At 41.8% G+C, this 23,220-nt stretch overlaps 1 protein-coding gene across 1 annotated transcript in view; it reads right to left on the bottom strand.

Annotated features, from left to right (window-relative positions):
- Positions 1 to 2,407: 2,407 nt before the first annotated feature.
- LOC147663839 (phytanoyl-CoA dioxygenase, peroxisomal-like) overlaps positions 2,408 to 23,220 on the bottom strand; it is a gene marked incomplete at its 3' end in the record, with an annotated part of 121,622 nt that continues 100,809 nt past the window's right edge. Inside the window, exon 7 of the mRNA XM_086950163.1 lies at positions 2,408 to 2,745. Coding sequence (XP_086806289.1) covers positions 2,408 to 2,745 — 338 coding nt within the window. The remainder of the gene's footprint in view (positions 2,746 to 23,220) is intronic.

Here is a 23,220-nt window from a genome sequence, read left to right on the forward strand (position 1 = left end):
TGGCATTAAAGGTTCATTCTTGAGATGGATAAAGGCCCTCTATGATAAGTATGTTATGCCGGGATAAAGTCGGGTGTATTTCCTATCCTGCGTGGTACCCGCCAAGGGTGCCCCTGTCGCCATTATTATTTGCTTTATCTATCGAACCATTTTTAGTGGCATTACAAAATATTCCGTGTATAGCACCGTTCTTATCTGGCTCAGACACTCTTAAAATGATGGTATATGCAGACGATATCTCGGTTTACTCTAAAGACAAGAGGCAATGACAGGGATTATTATGGAGGCTAGGATATTTGGTTTAGTCTCTGGTTACAGGCTGAACACTAATAAGACGCAAATCGTAATGAACTATAAGCCAAAGGACCCAATTCAGGGAGTGTGTAAAACTGCTATTTATTTGGAAGTAAAAATCTCTGCTTGTCCAGAAGAGATAACCAAGATGAATTAGGAACTACTGCTAAAAGACACAACTATTACTTTAAAAAAATGGCATAAGGTTCCACTCAGTTTAATTGGCAAAATTAATTTAATAAAAATGAAGATTCTTCAGAAATGTATCTATTTCGATCTATCCCACTACACATTAATAATCTTTTTTTTAAACGCCTAGATGGCATATTAAGCAGTTTCATTTGGGATTAAAAAAAGGACGCAGAGCAATTGAAATACTTAAATTACCTTATGGAAAAGGCGCTCTTGATTTTCCTGATTTTAAAGCATACTTTTGGTCGACATTTATAGGACGCATTCGTAGCTTGATACATCCTAACAAGGAACCTTTCTTTTATTATGCATTTATGTTAGGAACAGAATTCAAAATGTTTTTACCCGCATTAACGACCCGAACTACTTCAAGCGGGTTAAACTTAAGATTGCACGAGACATAGCATACATCTGGAGAGCTATTGTCAGTAAATTTCAATTATCGTTCACTCTAGGCTACCTTTATGGAACAACCCAGCTTTCCCAGGAATTTTCCACGATGGGAGTGGGAGACAATGTGCACAATTGGGTATTGAAAATGTAGGCGATTTATACGACAGTACTGAGTTCTCATCGTTTGGGAGACTCCAACTTCTCCACAATGTTATGGAGAGTATGCGCTTAAAATACTATCAAATTTGAGACTATTTTATACGTAGCCTTAAAATAACTGAATTGACGGAATCCAGCATATGGGAATGTATTTATTTAGCTAAAGATAGATCATTGATCAGCTTTGCATATAAAAGATTTAACTCTCAGAAAGACGTGACTTTGGGAAACTAACTACACGCTGGAGCCAGAAACTGGGGTCTAACGTCTCTGCTTATTTTATATCTTCTGCACTAGATATTATTCGTAAATCAGTATATTCATCTAGCTTAAGGCTACAATCATACCGAACTATCTGCTCTCTTTATTATACACCTGCTCTTATATCGAAATGGGCGACAAGCAACTTAAGTAGTGATCGGACTAGATGCCCAAAATGTGATTTATATGCAGAAGATTTAGCGCATATGTTTTGCTCATTTCTATCATTACTAACATTTTGGGGAGGATTGGAAAGGACGGTGTCTCATAAACTTAATAGATCTATTTAATTCACGGTCATGGATATATTACTGGGCCCTCAATCATGTGACTATAGCTCGAGAGAACTTATCAGTATTATACTGGCTTGTGCCAGGTTAGCTATTGCTCGAGCATAGATCGCACAGGATCCACCATTGATGGCAGATTGGTGGGCAATAGTAATAGATACATCTAACACGGAATATGCACTAGCTAAAATCAGGGGTGTAAAAGCATAATTTAAATTAGGAAACATTTGGGGAGAATTTATCTAGGAATGTGTTAACGAATTTGTTTAGTTGCTTATAGAATGCTATGTTTACTTAAAATGGATTTTGAGCTTTTACACGGAAGGTTATTCCCCTTGCGCCTGCATTTACAAAATGTATTAACTTCTATTGGTTGCCATAATTGTCGGATTCTTTTTTTTTGTATGGTGAGTTTGTTCTTTTATTTGCTGTTACTCTGTCCTCATGTCGTTAATAAAATTATTTAGGAAAAAAAATAAAAAATAATACCTTGAGAACACATATCATCTAATAATTTATTTAAATCTTCCCTTGCAGAAAGTGGAACAGGTCTTACTTTTTGTATCACAGGAACGGCATTACTTTTCAACTTAATAGTATGTTGAAATTCTTTAACCATTCCAATCTTTTTTGAAAAAACTTCTGGAAATTTAGAACGCAGGTTCTGTATAAACCCATCATGTACACTGGTTTCTTGCACTGCAAGCACTGGCATATCACCTAGAATAACAGGTTCAGCATGCCCAGGTTGGAGTATAATACCTAGCTTAGCTTGATCTTGCCAACCCAAAATATCACGTCCATTGACTGCAACTTACATTTTTGTAAAAATATTCCTTCCTTTAAATTTAATGCTGTCATCGAAGTAACCTTTCATGATTATATCGTACTCACCAAATGCCTTGGGATTTATTTTGGTGGACTTCAATAGTTTTTCAGACCAGAACTTATTGAACGTATTTTCAGCTAGGATGGTAATGGGAGACCCTGAATCAGCCATTATATCAAGGTCAATCACACCAATTTGAACTTCACAGATGGGACCTTTACACCTTTTTTCAAAATCCCCTAAAGCATTAACTTCAACAGATAATGAAACATTACTAATTTCTTGTGCAATAATATAATTTTCAACGTCAGGTTGACTAACTTTGACCTTTGTTTTGTTAGAATTACATACAGTGTTAAAAATTTCCTTTTTTTGCAATAGTTGCATCTTTTACCTAGAGCTGGACAATTCGGATAATTACTTATATGAAACCTTGAACCACACCTGTAGCATGCCCCTCCAATCCTCTTTTCACCTGTTTTCCTTTGTATGTTCTTGTGCGAAATCAAATTAACCTCAGGTTCATTAGTATTAGACACCGCATTGACTTGTGCAACTTTATAATTATCTGAGGAAATTGTTGTAAAATATTCAGTTAAAATTGTAGATGATACAACAGAGCGTTCAATACTTCTGGCTATATCCATAACTTCATTAAGAGATGGATTTTTTCATGTTAAAATACGTTCTTGAATCTTATCGAAACAATTAAAAATTAATTGAGCACGCAAGGAAGTATCTAGATAATTACCAAAAACACATTTTGAGGCTAAAACAAGTAAAAAAGCGAAATAATCTTCAATAGATTTTTCAGACATCTGTTTACGTTTAAAAAATTTGTGTCTCTCAACCATGACTGATGGTTCATCAACATACTGTTTACCAATTCGTGCTAAAGCTACTTTGAAAACATCCCAATTTTCATCTCCAGAAGATGCAGGAACAACTGGTAAATTATCAAAAATTTCTTGACCGGCACTGCCTAAATAGTTGAATAATAAAACTTTCTTCCTTGAGGCTGAGAATTTACTAGCATCAATGGCTTCAAGATCATTTTCAATTACCCTGAACCATTTATGCCATGGTGTAACTGGTTTGCCAGCAATCTCAGGAAATGAAGGTGGTTGCAAGACCGTGTTAGCAGACGCCATGTAAAAAAAAAAATCAATGTGTGCTTATCACAGAATATAATATAAGCACAATATGAAATAAAACACAAAGAGAATAAGGAAACAGTAAATTGTGCATTCTGAAGCAAAATTATGAAAAGCGATGAAAATATGTTCCAATATAAGTAATTCTGGTTGTAGGCGGTAGAATAAAGTTTTTCCCAAAATTATTTTGAAGGAAAAACAACGTAAAAACCAGAAAAGCCAATGGAGTTTATCCCAATTAGTAGAGATGGCTGCCAAACCGGCTTGACGTGCTTTTGAAGGTAAGTAGGGGTTGTTTCTGATGTGTTAGATAGTGTGATGACATGCACGCTCCACTCGCTTAACTCGCATTTGAATGCAGGACAAAGGAGAGAATCCAGACATCTGCAAACAATGGACACTTCGAGCGTAGATAAGGCAAGCGCAAGAGTCTTTTTTTTTTTTAAGGATGGTATAACCTTCTTGACTGCCCCTCCAGGAGCCATTGAGTGGAGTGACAAGATACTCCCGGGAACCACCACTGCAGCTCTTAGCACCGGAGAGCTGGGACGGGGACCACAGACTTATTTCTCTCACAACCCCTCCACCCCCCTAAAACAACAGCGTGTTCCGCCTGACAATCTGGAGTCAGTGATCTAATTAAAATGTATTTGTTTGTTTGTAGATTTGGACGGCTAGAGGAGTTGGTTATTGGGAGTTAAAGTTGTGAGTCCAAGGGTCATAACATAATTCCATTCTGACTATGTGACCGGGTCGAACACTGATACGCAGGATTGAGGGAGGGGTGACATTCCTTCTATCGTTATGGCACCCACAACCACCTCCAATAAGGAGATAAAATTCCTGTCCTGAAATATCGACGAGCCGACAGCCGGTTCTCCAGAAACTTTCGGGACAGCTCCCGCAAAGACTTCAGGTTCTTGGCCTGACAGTCGGAGCACGACTTCGGGTCATGGTTGCGCTCCAGGCACCAGAGGCACACGAAGTGCGGATCCATGACGGACATCAGCTTGTGACCGGAGTCACAAGGCTTGAATACGGTTCAGTGTAGGGACATCCCTTGTGCACCAGGAGTCAAAGACTCGAAAAATGCGTTGACAAAAGTCGAAAAAGGTTAGTCAAAAAGTCCCTAAGGGGCAACCTCTCTCTGGATCTGGCTAGGCTGGCGCGGCAAAAGAAAGAACTGACGTCAACAAGCAGGGGCGGTGTCCAAGTAGACACTGCGATGTCATTCTGGTGACCACGACGAACGTGGAGTCGACCAACGCCATCTAACGACACGCAGGGGTACTGCTAAAGAAAAAATCTCCGGATCTAGTCTGACGCCCGGGGGTAATTAAAAAGGTAAGGAATCTTTAACTATAGTCTCTTTCAGATTCATATAATATCAGAAGAGGATAGGGGTTCATATGTACACAATTTATATGGTTCTACCCCATCAAATGTACAAGAAAGTAGGCATATAGCTGATAAAGACAATTTAAGTAAAACAAAATTAAGAAATAATATCAACTTTTCAAATAATTAGGCCCGCCTGACCAACAATAGTCTAGCAAATATTATAAAAACTAATACAAACTGATGGGCAGAAAACCTCAAGCTCCTACTTCAATGGATAGCAGAAACAGGCAATATCTGATTTATGGAGGAGTTCAGTAATTAAACCACTAGTAAAGAAAGGTAAATGGGAGAATTACAACTGTAGGCTAGTCAGCCTTTTTGAAGATTCTGCAAAGATTGTCTTCAGAACTCTGCTCTCCAATTTTGAGGATTTGGTATTGAAAACAATCTTCTGCCTTAAGAAAAGGGAGGGTTTCAAGCAGGGCACTCCAAAATCGATCACTGTTTTGCCATGTGGGCAAATATAAAAAAAGTCCCTGGAAATAAATCAGAGGCTGTGTTGTTGCTTTGTGGACTTCTGCATAACATTTGATATAGTAGATAAAAGGAGTTTATTGGGGAAACTTGGAATATACTGAGGGGTCGAATGTCCTTAATTCAAAGAACTGTATAAACTAAATTGGAATCAAGTGCAAATGGGCTCCTCTGGTTGCCATACTGAAAAGGTAAACATACAAAATATATTTAGTCAAGGATGTTTCATAGCCCAGATAATTTTTAGTTTATATATGGCTGATTTACCAAGTATTTTAAATAATTAAAACTTTTCTCCAACAATGGGAATAGTCCACATATCCTGTTTAGTGCATTAGATTCTACTCCAAGTAGTCTTAAGAAGACACTCAATGCTGTAACTGAGTATTGCAAGACAAACAATCTAAAGGTAAAAAAAGAAAAAAAAAATCAAAGGGGTTAATTTAGATTTTGGCAGATGGGTTACTTTGTCACAACATTGTGCGGATATCCCGTTGGCTCAAAAATAAATCCCATAGAATATTATGAGATTTATATACAAGATTTTCCACACGTGCGCAGGAGGGAGTTTGAGGGTTTTCTACAGAAATATGTTTATCCCTGATGAAGCCCTCTTGGATGGACGTAATTCTTTGGCTGGATTTTTGTATGTGAAGAATAAAAGTCAAGATTATGGCTCTCATGTAGCTATGGATTGAATGAAGAACTTTCAATCTTTACGGATGGATTGATGATTAATTCAATAATCATATAATTAAATCACCCAAGTATTCTATTGAAATTTAGCAGCGCTCCCTGAATTGTTGAGAATCCCTTAATGCTTAAACCACTTCAACATTAGGAGCTCCCAAAAAATAATCAGAGAATGTATCTGTACACCTGCTTCCTAACTTCCAAACCTCTGACCTCCGATACTCATGAACTGACCATCTTCAAACTGCATTTGCTATTTCTGGTATTATCTGAGATTTTCTGACCTTCTTCACTCTACTTTGTGAAAATATTCACATTCCAAACTGAATATGCCATTTGAGATATAAAACACAAAATACATTTGAACATAGGGCCTGATTTAGAGTTTGGAGGATTGAATACTGCTTCACTTACGTGATGGATATGCTGCCCGCAGAGGTACACATGAATTATATGCTATGGCACTTGTAACACAGCAGATAGAATACTCATCAGGTTTGTGTCAGAGTATCCCATCTGCCAAACGAATTCGAGTTCTAAGTAATTAAATACGTTCATGAACAATTCTTTAAAATAAGGCACTCCAGGTTAGTTAGGGAACATAGTCGGACACTGGAGGAGCCCAGGATGCCACTCCACAAGATGTGAGTTGCATACACGTATGCCACTCGCACATCCTGTTTTCGCAAGTTCCTTTTTTTTAGTCACCTTAATAATCTTCATATTTTACTGATTTCCAATAACTCGCATTGAATTAAATGTTCTCACACTGATGCTGCTCATGAACACACAAGGACAATTTTTTCCCCCCTGGATTAACCCACAATCTCTACAAAAATACAAAAGGGAAGAGTAGGAATTAAAATGTAACAGAGATGACAGCATATGAGAGATATGCATAAAGGGTGGTATGTCCACAAAACATTAATGAGAAATTCAGCAGTGATAAGGAGCCAGCAGAGTTGGTGCAGATAAGGAAATTGTTCATGAAAGCAAAATGAATGCACACTGGTGAATTAAGAATCATATCGGTGGGTGTGGCCATGATGTTACAGTGAGCAGTTGCCCTTCCCGGAGTGCTTGCGGTGTGCACCCGGCCTGAGCCCTGCAGCATACCCTGAAGTGGGCGCCTTACCCTTCTGAACACCGGTACTGTGATCTGAGGAGCTGCTGAATATAGATGCGGTGGAGAAACACGCAGACACCCCGCCTTTGGCTTGCTGGAGGCTGGGACGCACTTGAAACAACAGCGATAGTCCTACAAAATGAATGGTTTTATTCCACCGCATTGCCTACCTCAGTATTTCATCGATCGATATTTGTGTCTGTTTTTGTTATTCTTTCACTTATGTATTTGATATGTAACTGTATGTAATTTATGTTATAGACCACTGATTGTATAACTAATATATAAAAAAAATAAGAAAAGAGATAAAAACTATTTTTATACACAAGAATATATGTAATAAAAACAAAAAATAACAAAATATTCTGGTTTGTCCACTTATGATTGAAAGTCGCTTGACAAATTTTGAACATGGATTAAGTAAGAGCTTTGCTCTCACTTTTTTCCTACCTATTCACTAAAGCATACCTCTTGACCTCCATATGTACTTTCAAGACGAGGTGTAGGGACAAAATAAAATCTGATCTTGCTAAAGGGCTTCACACCCTGAAAGAGTAATTGAAATCGAGTGCAAAGATTTTATGCAGACCAACACAGACTCCTATGAAACTAGAGCCCTAGACGTAGAATCAGAGGTGGAGAGCTTGCAACGCTTAGTAGAAGCAGCTAAGTCCCCACAGAATGATCTGTGTACAATGAAGACCTAGATAACACATCCAAGTGAGAAAACATTTCCTTGTGCCTTCATAGCGGTCCACCATGGTGAGGTGAAATTCAAAAAGGTCCATTGTGTAGGCCAGATGAGAATTGGAGGAACACAGGTTATGGGGATACAATGAAGAAAATTCATAGCTTTAAAACCAAAGAGCATGCTATACGAGTGGTGAGATCTACTGATCTATTCCAGAACTTCCAAGGCCAGCTGTGCCAGGCTATAACCCGGTGGACACTCCAGTAAAAGATCAGGTTTCACCCCATCACCAAGATATTGCAGAAGGGAACATTAGGTACAAGTGGTCTTTTCCCTGTGGCATAGCTTTTGAGTACGCTGAAAGAACGAGTTACCTACCTTCGGTAACAATGTATCTGATAGAGACATAGTCTAGCCGCAGATTCCTTAACTTAGAATATCCCCAGGTGTCAGACTGGATCTGGAAAACTTTCCGCTGCAGCACCTTTGCGCGCTGGTGGGCAGCACCGCACAACTCCACCCTGACGTCGTCCACAGACATAACGTCAGCAGAGCCATATATGCCCCTCCCAGCGCGCTGACGTCAGTTTTCTCATTTTCCGCTTCCAACACGGATCCTAGAAAACCAGCAATTCCCTGGCCTGGTTTTAGGCCTTCTCTACACCTTAGAGTGTCGCCGGAACAGTGTGCTATGCCGTCAGGCTTTAAGGCTTGTGAAGCCTGTGCGCGTTAGATGTCTGGCACTGACCCGCACCTCATCTGTATGTGGTGCCTCAGTGTGCACCACGACTCCAAGCAGTGTGACGCCTGTCAGAGGATGAAGCCCAAGTACCTGAGGGAGCGGATGTCCGGTCCAGCACCTTCGCTCTCCCTCTCAAAATTGGGCAAGTTCCAGAGGTCGTTCCTGCGAATGTCGTCCAAAGGCAGGTAAGCGCAAGCACAAGTGTCAAGCACGGAGGTCCTCATCCCATGCGCTTAGTGCTGGCGCCCCATCCTCTCACTCCATGCCAGGTAAGGGCGCCCGGCAGTCGGTTCCTCCATACCCTTCCTTGCCAGGGGTTGGAGCGACGCATGCCCAAATGAAGGCTTATTTTATAGCACTCCAGTCTTACTTTGGATCAACCCCTCTCCCTGGTCCCAAAGAGGTGGTGGGCACTCATGTCGGGTTCACGCGGGCGGATTCTTCCTCGGCACCGGCTGTGTGCATCGACTCCGCTTCCGGAGCCGATAAGACACCTACGGGGCACGGCCCAGTGGGTCCTCCCAGTCGCCCGTCCAGGCCACCCACTCAGTCATCCCATAGCTCTGAGCGGCTTCCTGCACTGCAGTCGGGGGCGGCGCCGGCCCAGACGCCCGGCTCGGCGCCCGGCTTGCCCAAATGTGAACAGAGGTGCTGCTGCGGAAAGTTTTCTGGATCCAGTCGAACGCCTGGGGATATTCTTAGGTAAGGAATGTGCGGCTAGACGTCTCTATCAGATAAGCGAGCCACTTCCCTGAAAGAGAGGAAGCAGAAAAGGTCCTTTGTCTCACATTGCAGAAGGGGGAAAACAGGAGGTATACCTCAGATGACAAATACATTGGAATAGCTGAGTGGGGGCTCAGGGACTTGACAGAAGATGGTTAGAGATTGTGTCAGATGGAGAAGAGACAGCACCAAGTATGACTAAATATACTGGGCTCGGTGGTAACTAACACAAAGCTATCTGAGACTTGACTCTATGATGGTGGGGGTAGGCCTACAACAAAGCTCTGCCTCTAAATAAAACTCTAATGTGCTGCATCCTAAAATCAGCAGTGACTGCACAGGATCCAAAACGAAACCCCGGTTTCCAAACGTACTCTTAAATGCTCACGCCAGAGGCACTGGGAGGGCAACACTTAAGTCGGTTTCACCAGCATGAGGATGACAGACCTGCAGGCCTGTCACTGAGGCTCCCAGTCCTTGAGAAATCCCCTCAAAGACTAATGTCTCCTACACTTTCATCTGTTGTAGACACTTCTACATGGTGATTTAATGTTATCTGTACTGCTGTTCCTGTTCATTGTGTTGCTTTTTGGAGGGTGGAGCAGACACTTACAGCCCATAACCTGTGGAGCTTAAACAACACATAGGATGGGACAACTAAGAGTTGCCTCTACCTTAGAAACCCAATCCTCTAACTTAGTCATTGTTTAATGTTATGCTTAAAGGATATGGAAAAGCCCTCTGGTAGCGGGTTCAGTTCTAGTCTCACTGTCCAAGTCCACTACCTCAACAGTTTTGGGGCTGCGATCAAGTTCTCCCTTTGACACTACTGCCTCTCTATCAAGGTCTGCCTCAGCCACTAACCTGGTCCATGGGAAACCATTCTCATCTGCAGACCTTATCTAGGAGAGTTAACGCTAGACTACCCACAGACGCATCACAGCAAGCAAATAGCATCGTGGCCCATAAGGGGATGTACTCCCAGTCACACGCTTACAATACCTTCTATTGCCGATTTACTTTTTCCTGGCGCTTTTTCTCTTAAAACTTTCAAAACTTCCAATCTATGGTTACCCTTATTGAATTTGGGTCGTTTTGGTGTCATTGTATTTATTACGTTTTCCTCTATTCTTATAAATTGGAGTGGGATTTTTATTGTGTTTTTCACATTTTCACTTATTTGGTACTTCAAAATGTTTTACACATTTTGTGGGTTTTGTGCAGTAGCTACCAGGGGTTGAGCTCGGGTTTAAATTACGGAAACATTTGTCTGGGACTAACAGGTTAGTGACTTTGGAGGGCTACCATCCACTCCAATTAAGAATTCACTCTACAAAATCCTTGTACAATTGTCTCTTCAAATAGACAGACTATGGGCACATATGGAGAGATCACTCAAAGGTAAACCTCTGTGGGAGCTGGCTTTGAATCCTAAACTAGATAGACCCACTTATGTGTACTTGAGCACCCACATCAAACACTACTCTTCTGACTTGGGATAGCATTTGTGATGGCTCATGCCTCATCACCTTCCCACTAACCCATACATCCATTCACAACAAGCCATCCTTCACCATAGGACCCCAGGCAATAGACTTTCATTGCTGAATGCATGTGGATTGCACCATGATCACAGAATTCTTTTGAGAGAGGCAAATTATATAATTCATGAGATGTAAACAGATCTACAGCTCAGAGGAGATCAAACGTTTTCACTATGTCTAAATTAAACACTGCATTAAACCCGGCCGCGAAAACAGCAGCTATAAGGGAACTTATCCTCTTCAAAAAATTGAGTGAATGAGCAGCGGGCTTGAGGGCAACAGTCTCCGATATTTTTCAAGTACTGGTGGAGACTTCCTTGTCCACAGAGGGAGAAAACATTGAGAGAGGGAGGGGCATACCTGGTAGTGATATATTGAATAGATATCGGGAGCAGCTTCTGCAGGATATTAAGAAATGCTCGGCTAGCACTCGAGGCAAAGAAGCATAGTACAATGTAATGTACAACTAGTATCTCCACCCAGTGAGACTACACAAGATAATTCCCAGGACTGCCCAACACTGTTGGCAAGACTTTGGTCTGATGGGGGATTTTCAACATAAGTGGAGAGCTAGCTCTTTTATTATACCCTATGGGGGAATACGTCTGGTAGCTATTAAGGACATCTTGTGCTATCCCAACTCAGACAATATTTCATATATTCTCCTGGGATTCCGCACCCCACTCTTAAAATACCAACCGAAACCTGATACAATCTTGATGTGGTGGCCTAGGGGAAGTAAAACTTACGTAGGCTTCCAAACAGAAGAGAACAACAGTCCTGATTTTTGAGCTGTGGCATGGATGGCTTTGAAATCTGAAGGCCATGAAGAGATTCACTTGTGCTCTCCAGAGCGAACATAACGATTGACTCCACATGGAGCCTACTGCTCTCATATCTTTCTCTGGTTACTTCCATGCTGGTCGACTCACCACATTTAAAAAACCTAAATCTATTTACCAATTAAACTGGGGATGCAGTTGTTGTAGGAGGTCAGATCGCTTGCAAATAAGTTACTTTTTAAAATGTATTTATTTTCTTTTTCAACAACAATACAGTGCATAGTTGACATGATATACGCTGACAAAGTACAGAGTTCACAAGTGCCCTGAGAGCATAACAATAGTCAGGGTAGATTACAAAAATACATTAATGGGTGTACAGCCTGAGGCAGACACACTCCTATCATAGGCAACTTAACTTCCACACCAGCCATCCCCAGAGGCCCAGTAGACGCCTCCACCACAGCCGTTGCCACACAAGTGTGCTTCAAGACACAACGACCAACAGTCTCCGAGGCAGTATCCCACAGCATGAAAACTACACAGCCAATCATTCAGTAACAACTTGCCATATGCCTGAAACAGGGCTTAAGACTCTTCCCCACCTTCACTCATAGCAGCAGCACCATCATCATCTACTTGTCGTAAGAGGTATTCTTGCGAAGTAGCCCCAATGCCCGTGGGAGGCTATGGACCAGCATGAGGTCAAGGCATGTTTTGGACTGAATATTACAATAAGCAATATCTACGTGCGATTCCTGTATAGTTGGAGGAGAACCCATCATCCAGCGCATTGCTAAATAAAGAAATTACTTACCTATGGGAACGCTTTTTCTGGTAAATACCCTAAATCTAATCTAACCTTGCAAAGTGCCAAACTACATCCGGACACCTTCATAGCAATAACCTTGTGCATCATCAGGTGGCGTCGTGGGACTCTGTATTGGGTCCACCCCACCCCAGACATTACATCGGGTCACTATACCCGCACCACCTTCGCGTGATGACGACAGTTTCTTTCAGATCTCCATCCTCGTCAACAGGCGAGGAGTCTTGAAATCAAATATGGCAGCATGCAGACTTTCAGATTGGGATCTCGTTAATGAACTATGTAACATGCCACAGAATGGGGAGAAGGGTCTGTGAGAAACCAGTGATTAGACAGTCTGTAACCGGAAAAAGGCATTACCAAAGGCACGTAACTTTTTTCCTGATAGAGATATCCAACTGCAGATTTCTCACCTTCTGAATAGATACCAAAACCTTAGACCTTCCCCGGTGGTGGGTCTGTGGAATGTCTAAAATACGGAAATCCTGTAGGACTGATAGGGCAAAAAGCCCATCCTGCTGCTAAAGATTAGAGGGATTAGTTAGCATGAGCTGAAAGCCATTTTGTATTTTGGCAGCCATTTTAGGTAGCCATGTGCTCGCCATGTGCTGTTTCCCTCTTCAGAGCCTTGCACATGCTCAGAAGGGCCTAGCTAGTAGAATGCACCTGCTTCTCTTGTATAAGTGTCAGGCTATTTTTGCTGCTGTATGGAGAAGTAACGCTCCTCCCACTTTGTTGAGCAAGCAGATCTTGCATGCCCATATTAGGCATTTTGCATGCTTGCATGTAACAGGACCTCCCCTTGGTCTTATGCTGACTATGTAACCCTAAGCATATATAAGGCCTCTGTTTTCTGTACTCCTTAGACTGCCTCATTCATTTGCTAAGGCTTCTGTGTGACGTAGTCGCCCTCATCTGAGGTAAATAAATGCATTCTTTTAATATTTCAGCTTCCGTCACGATTTCTTCTTTGTAGGTTTGAAAGGACCAGGTATCACTGAGACCCCTGAGAAAGTTTATATGTTTTTTCACAGCCATACCGGGCAATAATGTTTAGTAAACATATGAAGCAACGCCAATGTCGCAGCCTGGTAAATGTCTTATACTGGCACACTGTGGGCTAGCGCAGTGGTAGCAGCCTTCACTCTGGTGAAATGAGCGTACATGCCATCTGAGGGCTGCTTCTTAGCTAACCCACAGCAGACCTTAATATATAACACAATGTATCTGGAGATAGTTTTGCATTGCTTTGTCTTTATTTATTCATTTATTTAAAAAGTTTGTATAGCGCGAACCTAGCTCCACAGAACCTGACAAAATGTTGATTGTCTTGTCGGTACTCCTTGGTGTGGTGCACATAGAGGCTAATAACCCTCTTAGGGTGAAGGTGATGAAGCTGTTCCTCCTGCTTGGAGGGATGGGGCAGAGCACAGAAAGCTTGCAAGATAATGGATTGCCTTATGTGGGACTACCTTGGGCAAGAATGCTGCTTTTGTCTGCAGTACCAATTTATCTGGAAAGAAGGATACGTATGGTGGAACCACTGACTACGCCTGGAATTCACTCACTCGCCTCGAAGCTGTGATGACGATGAAGAATACTGTTTTGATGGTAAGTAGACACAAAGGACAAATGTGCATTGATTTGAAAGGAGTGCACATTAGGTAAGTGAGTAACAAAATAATGTCCCTCTGCTGCATCACAAATGGTATTGGTGGGAACATATGGCTGAGGCCCCTTCAGAAAACGCATCACAACGGGTGATTTGAAAAGTGATGGCAGATCAGGTAAACGTAAGAAGCACGAAAGGTAACCTTTAACTTGCCACTTCGAGGTCTTGATGTGTTAAAGGCAAACCAAATCAGAGAATGCAAGAAAATATCCTTTTTGCTTGGTCTCCACATACTTTTTCCTGGATTTTATTGCTGGTGTTTGGATGCTGAACAGTAGGGCACTGCCATTCAGCTTTCAGTGTATGTGCTGTGATCCCTAAAACATGTAGAATTAGCTAAACCCTGATTGGCATATGTAACTTACCTATAAGTCAATGTATATGGTATCCGTGTTCCCATGGCCTGTAAATTAGCTGTTACTAGACTGCAGCACCTATTATGCCACTACTAAAGTGACAAGGCAAATCATCTCTTCAGTCCCCCCCCTGCAGACTAAGTATGCATTTTTAAAACTACAAATTCCACCTGGGAAAGTAATCTATTTGCCAGGGATAAACCTTCCTTTTTAATACTTATAAGTCACCTGCAAGTTAGGCTTGGAATGCTTATAGGACAAAGTGCATCATATTTAAAAAATAGGACACGTGTCCCTAAATTTTACATGTCTTGGCTGTGAACAATTTCCAAAGTCGTTTTTCAGTGTGGCAAAGCTGGCTCTCCCATAAAAAAAGCACTGGGTTACATTAAAGCACCTTATAATGCAAAACGTCAGTTTAGGAATCACTAGAACAGTGATCCAGGGACTCAAATAATAATAATTTTAAATCCAACCTAAAGGTCAAATCAGATTTTAAATCACTATTTTGAAAATGCCACATTTAAAATTCTTTTCATTTTCCTACCTAAGGCCTCTAGCAGCCTTTTCAAAGTTAATGCCCCAAGCCTAAAAGGCTGCTGGCATCCAGCAAGGAGGTGTAAATAGCTCCCAGAAAAAGGAATAAAAAGGCCTTATGGGAGGTCTGAGGTGTGGCCTCCCCCTCACAGGATGGCCTGGGGGGTGTACCCACCATTGGACCTGACATCCTTGGCCTGGTATTCTCCACACCGGTTTTTGTCTTTCATCCAAAGTGTTTGTGCTGGCTTTCGGACTCTGAACACTTTACCACTGCTAACCAGTGCTAAAGTGCTTGAGCCCTCTCCTTTATACATGGTAACATTGGCTTACACCCAACTGGCAAATGTAATTTACTTGTAAGTCTCTAGTAAAGTAGTACTTTACTGGGTCCTGTAAATTAAACACTACTGGTGGAACTGTGGCACTTATTGAGCTACGCACCTTAGTAACTTTGTAAATATGTCTCTGGCCTCCCAATGCAGCCTGCTGGTGCAGTTTTAAACTGCCATATCAAACTGGCAAAATAAACCTTGTGGCAGGACCTGAGCCTTGCTTTTTAAAACATAAGGCACTCCCAGGGTAGGCTTAAAACATCTCAAAGGGAAGGGCACAATGTATTTAGAAAGGTGGACATGTAATTTTAACTTTTACATGTTCAGGTAGTGAGAAACTCAAATATGTTTGTCACTACTGCAAGGCCTACCCCTCCCATAGGATAACATTGGGCTAACATTATCACATTTAATAAGTGATGACTTAACTGGGAGACTGGAATGTTGAGTTTGATGTCTAAGAAATTGTGATTTTAAACCCTCTTTAATGGTAAAGTCGGACTTTAAGTTACAATTCAGAAATTGCCACTTTTAGAAAGTTATAAACTATCAAGGGGGTGATTGCATGAAATACGTACTTTTACTGAAGGGCAAGATATTTAATAAACTTGACCAGATTTCTTTAGAGAATACTTAAAAATACTTTGGAAGAAGCCCATAGCTCTGAAGAGAACCCCCAGTCAGTTGCAGTTTGAAACACGTTGGTGCGAACCGTCTGGGAACTCATTGACAGTGTTCACCAATATGGAATGTGCAAAGAAGTATCATGAACAATAATCCTTTCCATATTAGATGATGTTCAAACCCAGATGTCGATACTGAAAGGGCTTAGCCTCCTTTGAGCTGCTGTGAACTAATCCCTTTCCAAAGAAATCTTTTGGACTGGTTTACAACATAATTCAGTTTCTTTTTTATGTCTGCAATGCACCATAATTTTTGTTTTCTTTTTACGTTTTTCTAATGTTGTATGATTCTATCACGGTTCAGCTTTGGCCACTGATTCGTAAGTCATTCATGTAAAAGAGGAGTGGTTATCCTTGTTCTAGTCTGATTATAATGCTAACATTGTAACTGAAGAAGTGTGAAATTAAAACACTGGTCAAGTTTATTAAATATCTTGCCCTTCAGTAAAAGTACATCATTCCGTCAACCACCCCCTTGATATTTTATAGTTTGTCTGAGGCCCACAGTGGTTTTTGTCAAGGGCCCACACCCCGAACGTTCGTTTTTTAGAAAGTTGGCATTTTCTTACCTAACAATTTGGGGCCAGATGTATGACCATTCCGTCTTGCAAGTCACAAATTGTGAGTTTTTGCGACTCACAAAACAGACTGTACTAATGGGTCTTAGACACATTTAGCGATTCTCAATGGTGCCGCAATTGACCTGCCTCATCACTATTCATACGGAAGGTCGCAAATTGCGACCCTTTGGGAATGGCCATCACACACAGGGATGCTGGCCTTCTGGGGTCAGCAGACCACTATGTCTGTGACTGCTATTTAAATAAAGCAGCTTTTTTTAAAAAGCAGCCAGTTTTCCTTAAAGGAAAATAAGATGCATTTTAAAAAGGGACCACTGTCGGCTCTTAAAAAATATTTTCACTGCCCAACACAACAGTTTGAGACTGGCTTACCACCTACTTGAAGTAGGTGGTAACTGCAATTGTTTTACAACTGCATTTGCAGTCGCAAAACAATCTTACATACCAGTGTTCACCAATAGGGAATGTGCAAAGAAATGTTATGAACAATAATTCTTTCCACATTAGATGATGTTCGAACCCAGATGTTGATACAGAAAGGGTTTATCCTCCTTGGAGCTGCTATGAACTAATCCCTTCTAATGGAATCTTTTGGATTGGTTTACAGTATAATTAAATTTCTCTTGTGTGTCTACCAATGCCCCATTTATTGTCATTTTTGTTTTCTAATGTTGTATGGTTCTATCACACTTTAGCTTTGGAAATGATTCATAAGTCATTCATGTAAAAGAAGAGTGGTTATCCTTGTTCTAGTCTGATTATAATGTAAACATTGTAACTGGAGAAGTGTGAAATGAAAACACTAGTCAAGTTTATTAAATATCTTGCCCTTCCGTAAAAGTATGCAATTCATCCAACCACCTCCTTGATAGTTTATAATTTGTCTGAGGCCCACGGTGGTTGTTGTCAAGGCCCCAACCCCTCCTAAGGTTTGGGTTTGTAGGGCGGGAAGCAGACCCGTGAGGTTGTCAGCCTGCTTAATTATAGGCTGTCCAAATATCTGAGTTTAATCACTCTCCAAGGCCAGTAATTGACTCGCCTTGGCATAAGATATCTGAAAAGGATACCCTCTCCTTTTCTGAAGACCACATTCAAAGTTTAATTTCTGTTCCCTCTCTTTTTCCATCCTGCACGCTAAGCACAACCGCCAAACCACAAAATGAGTCTGAGAAACTCACACGGCTAAAAAGAAGTTGATTTGCACAGAGTTACACAGCCATTTCTTATTATAACATTTGAAAGCAGGCACTATCCCTTGGGGCCTACAGGTCAGGAATGCACCGGTCATATTCACCGAAGATTCCGAATATAAAAAGGTTTTAGTTACATAAGCATAAAATATAGCAGAGACCTCATGGTGCACTCAATTGAAACTGCACAAAGGATTTGCAAAAAACAGGAAGACGAGATTGCTGCCCTGGAACAGGCTATCAGACAACCAAACTGTTATTGAAGCAAAAACACTACTTGAGAAAATTGAAAATAAAATTAGCACATTCAAAGACAACACCATAAATTTCAAAGTCAACAAATTGGAGGAAAAGCGAAAAGCTTTCAATATTGAATCAGTCTATCCATATCTAAAAGACTATTATTATACAAGAATGGAGTCAAGAAGAGCCCAAGTGGACTACCAGGACAGATAAAACAAACAGGTTCCTTACTGTGGAGAAGTGTGGCTCACCAGTTAGAGGAGGCAGTCCCTGATGCAGAGGTCAGACCCGGGACCAGGGTTCAATCCCCGACGCGGCAGGGCCTTGAGCTCAAAATGTCCACGGACTCGATAATTCTCGCCTTGGTGCCTACTCGAATCGTGGGTTCACACTCTGCAACTCTGGGCAATAGCTTGCTTAATCTCCACTACGGCTCCACCGCAATGGGATGCCTGGTCTTCACCTTGGTGATGCCCAGTAGGGGTAATCTCGCAAGGAAAGGCCAGGACGGGTTCCCAAAGCAAGTGCCTTGAGACCTTACAGTGAAAGGCGCTATATAACAATGTATGATTTACGATTTACTGTTTCTGACACTACGTCCTCCTAGTCAACTGGATACACTGATTAAGGCGTCTCAAATTCCAACCATGGGAAACACACACAAGATGCCAGTTCTACCAGAATTAAAGCAAGCCAGCACAGTTAACCTTTCTCTGAAGACCTTGACACAAGAACAGGAGTCGGTTCATGAATTTGGCCTGTCATTTGTACCCTCAAAACCAACGGATTTCACTAGGCTCTAAATAGAGGCCCTCGAGTTCTTCAGGATGCTCAGATTAAAAGCATTCTTTTTAAATAAAGAGACCAACAAAACAGAAGAAGCCTCTATAAGAAATCTACATTCTGCCCGCCGCTATATTCCATACCCACAGAATTGATTACTTTTGAAAATTTGTCCTTACCTCATTGACTCAACTGGAGAAGAAAAAAGTGTTCTGCAAAAATTGCATAACCAGGAAACAATCACCAGCTATTTAATAACTTAGAAATTATACTTCTTTAGTTACTAAGCAAGCAGGCAAAGCAGGTGCAGTGGTGGTGTGGGACAAAGAAGTATTTGGCAGAGGATAGGAAACATGTTTACAAAGAAGAGTGGTATCGAGTTAGCGTGCAAGATCCAACCAATCAAATCCAAGAAGTGCTTCAGATAATATTTAAAAATGCTTTGGAAGAAGCCCATAGCCCTAGAACCCCCAGTCAGTTGCAGTTCGAAACGCGTAGGCAGGAACCTTCTGGGAACTCATTAACAGTGTTCACCAATATGTAACGTGCAAAGAAATGTTAAGAGCAATAATCCTTTCCATATCAGATGATGCTGGAACCCAGATGTCGATACAGAAAGGGTTTAGCCTCCTTTGAGCTGCTATGAACTAATCCCTTCTAAAGAAACCTTTTGTACTGGTTTACACCACAATTCAATTTCTTTCGTGTGTCTACCAATGCACCATTTATTGTAATTTTTGTTTTCTTTTTAGGTTTTTCTAATGTTGTATGATTCTATCATGGTTCAGCTTTAGCAATGATTCGTAAGTCATTCATATAACAGAAGAGGGGTTATCCTTGTTCTAGTCTGATTATAATGCTAACATTGTAACTGAAGAAGTGTAAAAATTAAAACACTGGCCAATTTTATTAAATATCTTGCCCTTTAGTAAAAGTACGTAATTCATTCAACCACCCCCTTGATATTTTATAGTTTGTCTGGGGCCCATGGTGGTTGTTATCAAGGGCCCAACCCCCTCTAAGGTTTGACTGTTAGAAAGTTGGCATTTTCGTACCTAAAAATTTGGGGCCAGATGTATGACTATTGCGTCTTGCAAGTCGCAAACTGCGATTTTTGCAACTTGCAAAACAGAATGTACTAATGCGTCTTAGACACATTTAGCATTCGCAATGGTGTCGCAAATGACCTCACTCATTAATATTCATGCGGCAGGTCGCAATTTGCGACCCATTGGGAATGGCCATCACTCACAAGGATGCTGGTCTGCTAGGGTCAGCAGACCACCGTGTTTGTGACTGCTTTTAAAATAACGTTTTTTTTTTAAATGCTGCCATTTTTCTTTAAAGGAAAATGAGATGCATTTAAAAAAGAAACGTTTCTGTTTCCTTTTGTAAGAGTAGGCAGTGGTCCAAGGGACCACTCACTGCCTGCTCTTAAAAAGTATTTTCACTACCCAACATAGTAACAGCGATTTTTTTGCAACCGTATTTGCAGTCGCAAAACAACCATACATTCCAGTGTGACTCGATAGCTATAATAGCTACTTACAAATGCTATTTTGTGAGTGGGAACAGATTACCAACTAGCAAAAATAGGGTTTGTACAAACCACAACCCTTCTCAGCAGTTGTAAAATGGGCAGATCTTCCATTTGCAACAGTTAAACGGGGTCCTGCGTCTGGCCCTTGGTGCCTACAGCCTGTGTCCTGGGTCACATAACTAGCTGTAGCTGGTCTTTGTGTATCGCTCCTAGATAGTGAGATAAAAAGGGGAGTAGGCATTGGCAGGATAGGCCATCTGTAACCTGATAGGGGCAGATATGTCACCTACCACACATGCACAGCACAAAGCCTCTACCTGAGCACACTCACAAGGATTTGACACTATTCTTTTGTGTTCCCAGATCAGCTGGGGCCAAGGCAGGGAAGCAGGAAATGGCAAGCATCTCTGGGGGTGGAAACCTCCAGAACTTTCTCCTACTTCAAAGCGGGCAAGAGGTAAAAATATATCACCCTCAGACCCAACTCTTCAGTACACCTCTGGACCTGTGGATACTACTTAAGCAGACCACTGTGTTGCTCTGCTGCCAGAAGGACAGCTGCTGTGGTTGCTGAGAGGGTAGATTGGACCTGCACCCATTATCCCAGACTGAAGTTACTCGCAGTGTCAGCTGACTGACTTCTTGTTCGGTGCTATGGGGACTTAACGCACTCCAGAGTCTTCCCTGCATCTGCCCAGCTGACATGCAGCCTGGACCTGTAACTGGTCCTGCCTGAGCTCTGCTGTAGAGAGTTCCTGATATCTAGGAGTGTCCTTCAGGTCTTGGACCCTTGGTATGACATCAATTGAGCTCCTTCTACAAGAAAGGGAGAAATCCTGAGGTTTTGGCTCTTCATGACCATGGATGGGCTTGTTTGCACCAAGATCTTGCCAACCACGTCGCCATGCAATTCCAAACTCTGGTGAACCAGACTAGTCTCGCATCAGCCAGCGATGCCTGGGAACAGAAAGCTCCAGCAACGACCATCCACGATGCCAGGCAGGATTTTAGTGCTACAGCAACAACTGTCCGCAATGCCCGGCCTGCTGCTCGCACTACATCAACGACCATTCTTGACACTCTCCCGGCTCCTCGCTGCCCCCTCCCAAGAGAACGGAACTCTTTGTGCTGGACTTTTGAAGGTAACTCTTTCAGCGAGACTAACCTGGTCCCTTTATACAGCCTGCACTCCATCGCAGTCGGCGTAAACTTGTGACTTTCACTATCTGGTCATCGCATGATCAGATAACCAAGAATTACACTTTGTGCTTTTAGGCACTATACTTACCATAACTCTTTAAAATAGTATATCTCTGGTTCTATCAATTGGAATTCTGTTGTTTTGGTCTCAAATAACGTTTTAATTTTACTCTAACTAAATTGGTGTGGGATTTTTCTTGTGCTGTGTTTTCACTTTATTACTCTTTGAAGAGCTGTGTAACTACTTTACACACTGCCTCTAAGTTAAGCCTCACTACTTTTGTGCCACACTACTAGAGGGTTGAGCACAGGTTAATTTGTGGTTTGCTTGTGTTTCACCCTGACAAGAAGTGTGGTTGACCATTGAGTAAGGTTTCACCCCCTCAACCAATAATTCCATTTCCAACACCCATCAACTGCACAAGCTTCAAAGGGACATCCCCAGTCACAGGCAGATGCAAGTTACACCTAGGCCTGCTCCTGCTATTGTCCAACTAGAAAATCTCAGTGGAAGGAAAACCTATTCCAGATGTGGTTTGCGGGGGCGGAGACGGGGGAGTAATTTCATTTCTCATGCTCCCACTTGGACCCAGAAGACTGGACTCCAAGGGCTAGTTGGCTAACATCCTGTTAAGCCACACAGATAGCTGTAGGAAGCCCACTTTTCTGAAGTGTCCTACTGATCAGTTCCAACTGGATTTGCTCTAGATTCTGCTGATGGTACTTTCTGGAAGGAGAACCGACTACCAAATGGTGTTCCTAAAGTCCTGGTGTCCTTGAATAAGTGTTAGAGGGTACTTCTCCTGCCTAACCCTAAAACCTGGGACTTAGAAACTTTAAGGATTTTTGCATGGGGAATCGATAGAAAACTGTAGGAAACCTGCTAAGTCAATCAGACTGGGCCAAAGATAAAGGTTGCTCCGCTCAGAGCTTTTCCACAGAGGCAGATCCATTTCAACAGGCCTTGTGGGGCCTGGTTATGCCACAGCTGCTTGGATCCTTATCGTGGAAGAGGACTCTGAATTCCAAAAAAATGACCAAGTCAGAAATCTTCACCAGGAGATGGAGCCAAAAGTATCTGGCTGGTGAGAGTCGTTCTTACTGCGTGAATTTTGAATTTCCCCTGCTCAGAGCTTTCCTGTCAAACATCAAAGGCTTCATCGGAACTTGGACGACAGCTATCCAGCCTCGAGGGAACCATCTCAGCAACAGCCTGCTGTCTACCTCACTCAGGATTTTCGACTTCCATTTCAGAGACTAAGTCAGAAGGTTAAACTCTCGACCAGGATGAACTTAGTTTCAGTATCTGACCTGCACTCCATCGCAGTCAGCCTTAAATCATGCCTATGTACCGGTCAAGTGCAACCAAATGACTGCATTTGGCGAGTAACGCTTTTTGGTGCCATTTTAACTTAAAACTTCGAAAAATCATATGCTGTGTTTTCTACTTTTTAACTGATTTGATACTGATAAAACACATTTCTCCTAAGTTAAGTCAGTAGTCTCTTTGCTACAGCTACCAA

Source organism: Lissotriton vulgaris, unplaced genomic scaffold, assembly GCF_964263255.1.
Source record: "Lissotriton vulgaris unplaced genomic scaffold, aLisVul1.2 SCAFFOLD_2001, whole genome shotgun sequence".
Classification (NCBI taxonomy): Eukaryota; Metazoa; Chordata; class Amphibia; order Caudata; family Salamandridae; genus Lissotriton; species Lissotriton vulgaris.